Source organism: Dasypus novemcinctus, chromosome 18 (genome assembly GCF_030445035.2).
Source record: "Dasypus novemcinctus isolate mDasNov1 chromosome 18, mDasNov1.1.hap2, whole genome shotgun sequence".
NCBI lineage: Eukaryota > Metazoa > Chordata > Mammalia > Cingulata > Dasypodidae > Dasypus > Dasypus novemcinctus.
The window spans coordinates 73,386,844-73,390,670 of NC_080690.1; the positions used below are offsets into that span (position 1 = coordinate 73,386,844).

A 3,827-nucleotide genomic window follows, 5' to 3' on the forward strand; every position below is an offset into this window, starting at 1 on the left:
GCACATGGGCTCCCCCACCAGCCACCCATTTCCCTCTTTCTTTGTGGACCCAACCCCTTTCTGGGATTAGCTCACTTGGCTCCCCTTTCCCTATAGCCCAGAAGCTGACCACCCCGCCCCAATCACAGGGCTAAAGGTCTTATGCCCTAGCTGCCCTGGTCCAGGCCCTGGGCTCCATCTCTAGGCATCATCTCTCCAGGGTCCAAGAGTTACCCTCAGCAGACCCCTGACCTGCCTGGAACACGAGAGTGAGGCTGTGAGCTCCATGGATATTTAAGCATCAGATGTGAACCTGCGGCCCTAGTGGAACCCTTCCCGACTACAACAAACCAACACCCTGAAGCTCAGGAGCTCTTGGCCCAGGGCCTGCCTGGCTGAACTGAAAAAGACATTTCCCTATAGTGTAGGGAGGGGGCTGCTGTGCTGGGGCAGAGCACCTGCAGTGCAGACCCTTGACCCTGCAGGAACAGGAGGGTCCCTAAGAAATTAAGAGAGGTCTCAGCAAGGAGGCTGTTGCTTCACTAATGCCATGGAGTCCTGACCTCAGAGCTCCCACTCACAGAGCAAAGAGAGGTTGATCGAGAAGTGCAAGGAACCCAGTGGGTGCTGAGCTTGGCAAGTGAACTCTCCTGCTTCACTACTCCCTACTCGAAGCAGCTCCAGGACCCCTGAGTTGGAGATGGGGGAGGCATGCAGGGCTGGGTACCCCTGGAACCAGCTCAGCTGTGCAGGGGGGTTGCTGTCAGCATCACAGAGCAGCTGTAGAGCCTGGCCTTCATGGACAGGAAAGAATGAGGCATTTCTCAGGACACTGAGGGCTTTGGGAGAGAGAAACAGAGACAGAAGAAGAGTGAGTGAGCGTGGGTCTTGGAAGACTGAGCTCCTGCCTTCCTCCTGGCCAGGCTCTGCACAGCTCCCTCTCCTCTTCCTGGGTAGTGCCAGCCTGCGAAGGGGCCACTGGGGTCCTGAACCTTCAGGAGAGTTGCAGGCAGTTTACCTGATTGGGGCGTGGTGAGTAAATGCAGTTAGAGGCCAAGGGGAAATCTAAGGGAGTTGGAGTGAGGGTGGAGCTTTGCTAAGTGGAGGGTAGTGAGGGCAGCACAATACTGTGAGTACATGAACAGCACTGAGTCACACACTTGAAGGGGCTCAGATGGGACCTTCAGGTTGCACAGATGTGACCATAATTAAAAATGGAACACTACAGAACTGCACAACACATTGAACCTAATTTAAATCTAGAGTTTAGCTAATAATATTGCTGTACTATTGGTTCATCAATTGTAACAGATGTTCCACACTAATGAGACATGTTGTAAATAGGGAAAACCTGAGGCAGAAGTAAAATGGGCATTTAGTATTTTCTGGGTAATTTTCCTATAAACCTACGCATGCTCTAAAAAGTAGTCTGTTTCAGAAATAAAAACATCAAGCAGCAGGAGGAGGTAAAACCTCAGAGAAAAGAAGCAAAAGGAGCTTCCTCTGGAGTTGGCAAAAGGAATCTGCAGTGAGTGAAGACTGACTGTGGAGCAGAGAGGGGAGTGTGCACCCCAGCGGCCCCCACGTCTGACTCAGCGCTGGCCTCTCACCACAGCTCTGCACTGGTGATGACCCCACCTCCATCCACCCGGGAGAGGAGAAGGGTTTCCTACCTGTGCTGCTTCCCTGGAAGATGCTGATGGCCACATTCTGGGGAGGATCTGGAACAGAAAGGGAGTTGGGTCTTGGGCCTGTCCCTTTGTAGCCATGGAATTGGGTAAGGGGTTCCCCTTCCTGTGGGGCAAACCCTGACCCATCTCCATCCCAGCCCCTCCTACCGCAGGGACCCGGGGTCCTGGCCCAGCACTCACAGGAGACGTTGAGCCAGACGGTCCTCTCCACGGTCACCCCAGCTCCAGGGAAGGCCACCTGGCAGGTAAGGCTGGTGCCATGGTCCTGGGGCCGTGGGGTGAAGGTGAGCACAGAGGAGAGATGCATCCTGGAGCCCAGGGTGGTGATAGCAGCCCTGGTCCAGGAGAAGGTGGGGGGCATCCCCTGCTCACAGGCCCAGGGCACAGAGCATGTTATGTTCCTGGGGTGGCCAGATTCTAGAGTCCCCTGGATGTGGATGTCAGGTGTCTTTGTCAGGGCTGGAGAGGAGAGAGAAAGAGGCCTGGGTCCTGGAGTGGGGACCCCAAGTGTGCCCCTCAACACAGCCTCTGCCTCAGGCAAGCTGTCTGCTCCCAGCCAGCCCCTCTGTCCTGTCCTTCTATGCCCCTCCCAGGACTAGGGGCAGGGGTCCCAGAGTCCATCCCCCATGTCCCCTCATTGACCCCGTTCCTTACCTGTCACATGCACAGAGAGCTTGTCTGATATGTAAGTCCAAATCAAACCTCCCCTCTCCACCCTAAAGATGTACGTCCCCATGTCCCCCCTCCGTGCATCTCTGATGTCCAGGGAGCAGTTGTAAGACTTGGGGTCCCCGAGGAGGTGGAATCGGCCCTGGGTCTCCCCATGCACTTCTCGATGTGGGTTGTTTGTGGCCACTGGAGCATCCTGGTCTGTAACAGCCCCTTCCCGGAACCAGTAACCAACAGCAGGGTTGGACTCAGCCCAGCCATCCTGGGGGTAGGAGAATTTGCAGGGCACGAAGACACACAGGCCCTCCTGCACCTCCACGGACCTCTGAACTTGCAACCGGAATCTCGAATCCTGAGCCAGGGACCCTGTGGGAAGCCAGGTCAGATGCAGCTCCAGCCCAGCACCCCCTGCCCCCCTCCCCAGGGACACTCACCTGCCCACAGCAGAGGAAGCAGCAGCAGCATCTCTGAGGAGGGGGACCTGGAGCTGCCTCTGTCTGAGCTGAGCAGAGGAAGGCAAGCGAAAGGGGAGGGATGGCGGGGGAAACCCCGGAAGCTGGTGAGGAGCACGAGACCACAGCATTCACAGAAGAGAAACTTCAGCTCAAAGGTGATCAGAGCTCATCCCCCTCTCCTCAGAAGGGACAGAGACCCCAAGACCAGAGATCTCAGAGACCTGCCCAAGGGGGAGGGCAGGAAGGGCAGAGCCCCATGTCCTGCCTCCCAGTCTCCAGTCCTGGTGCACCGGGACATCCAGACATTAGAGACTTGGGAAGGGTGTGGGTACTGTACGTGTCCTCACAGTCGAGAGGCTCTTCTGTTCACCATTTTCTACCAGGGAGCTTGTCCTCTCCTGCTCTGGGCCCATAGAGCCACAGCCTCATCTAGAGCCATGAGGTGGACAGTCCTACCAGGGGTGGGATTCTTTAAGGCCTTATGAGGATCTAGGGCAAAGAAAAGGAAAGGATCCTAAGTAGGGAGGCGTCTGTTCTAGCCTCTTTTATTGTTTGCTTCAGATGGACTTCAGCCAAAGATTTTACAGTGCAGGAAAATATATGCAAGGCCTGGCACCAAATGTACTCCCCACTTTTGTTCTTGGATTTGGATGGACTTCAGAATGAAGAACAGCTACCTGAGCACAATCATACATTTATTTGATTACAGCTCAGTGTTGCTCCTCCAACCTGGCCCAGGCTTTGGAGGAAGTGCCCCCAGGGCGAGGTGGAGGGGTACAGCTCCATGCTGCAGCTCCTGGTGTCATTCTGGGCTGGGGGGAGACAGAGGCATGCACAGGACATTGGTCTGTGCTAGATATAGGTTCACTGTGTCCCCATCCTGGGGGTGGACCCTCAAGTTATGGTACTCTAACTGGTTAATCATTGGATCCGTGCAAGAGCATTGCTCAGAGTTTGGAGGCTAGATTTGTATTTTGTGTTAATGAGGTATGCTAACTGGGAGGTGTTGATTTGCTGATTATTAATTAGGGTA

The 3,827-nt window shown here is 55.1% G+C and overlaps 1 protein-coding gene across 1 annotated transcript; it reads right to left on the bottom strand.

Moving 5' to 3' along the window:
- Nucleotides 1-543: 543 nt before the first annotated feature.
- On the bottom strand, nucleotides 544-2,828 carry LOC101412245 (sialic acid-binding Ig-like lectin 6). Its single transcript, XM_012527820.2, has 5 exons — nucleotides 2,774-2,828; nucleotides 2,325-2,705; nucleotides 1,851-2,129; nucleotides 1,653-1,700; nucleotides 544-818 (listed from the first exon to the last, which is right to left on the bottom strand). Exons 1-5 carry the CDS (start codon nucleotides 2,802-2,804, stop codon nucleotides 544-546), a joined length of 1,014 nt encoding a protein of 337 aa, XP_012383274.1. The 5' UTR covers nucleotides 2,805-2,828.
- Between the last annotated feature and the right edge of the window lie 999 nt (nucleotides 2,829-3,827).

Excerpts from the sequence above, each read along its gene's own strand:
- LOC101412245 (XM_012527820.2), bottom strand. The coding sequence starts at position 2,804 with ATGCTGCTGCTGCTTCCTCTGCTGTGGGCAG. Across the intron at positions 2,706-2,773 it reads GCTTCCTCTGCTGTGGGCAG|GGTCCCTGGCTCAGGATTCG; the intron begins GTGAGTGTCCCT and ends GGCTTCCCACAG. Across the intron at positions 1,701-1,850 it reads CGTCTGGCTCAACGTCTCCT|ATCCTCCCCAGAATGTGGCC; the intron begins GTGAGTGCTGGG and ends TTTCTGTTCCAG.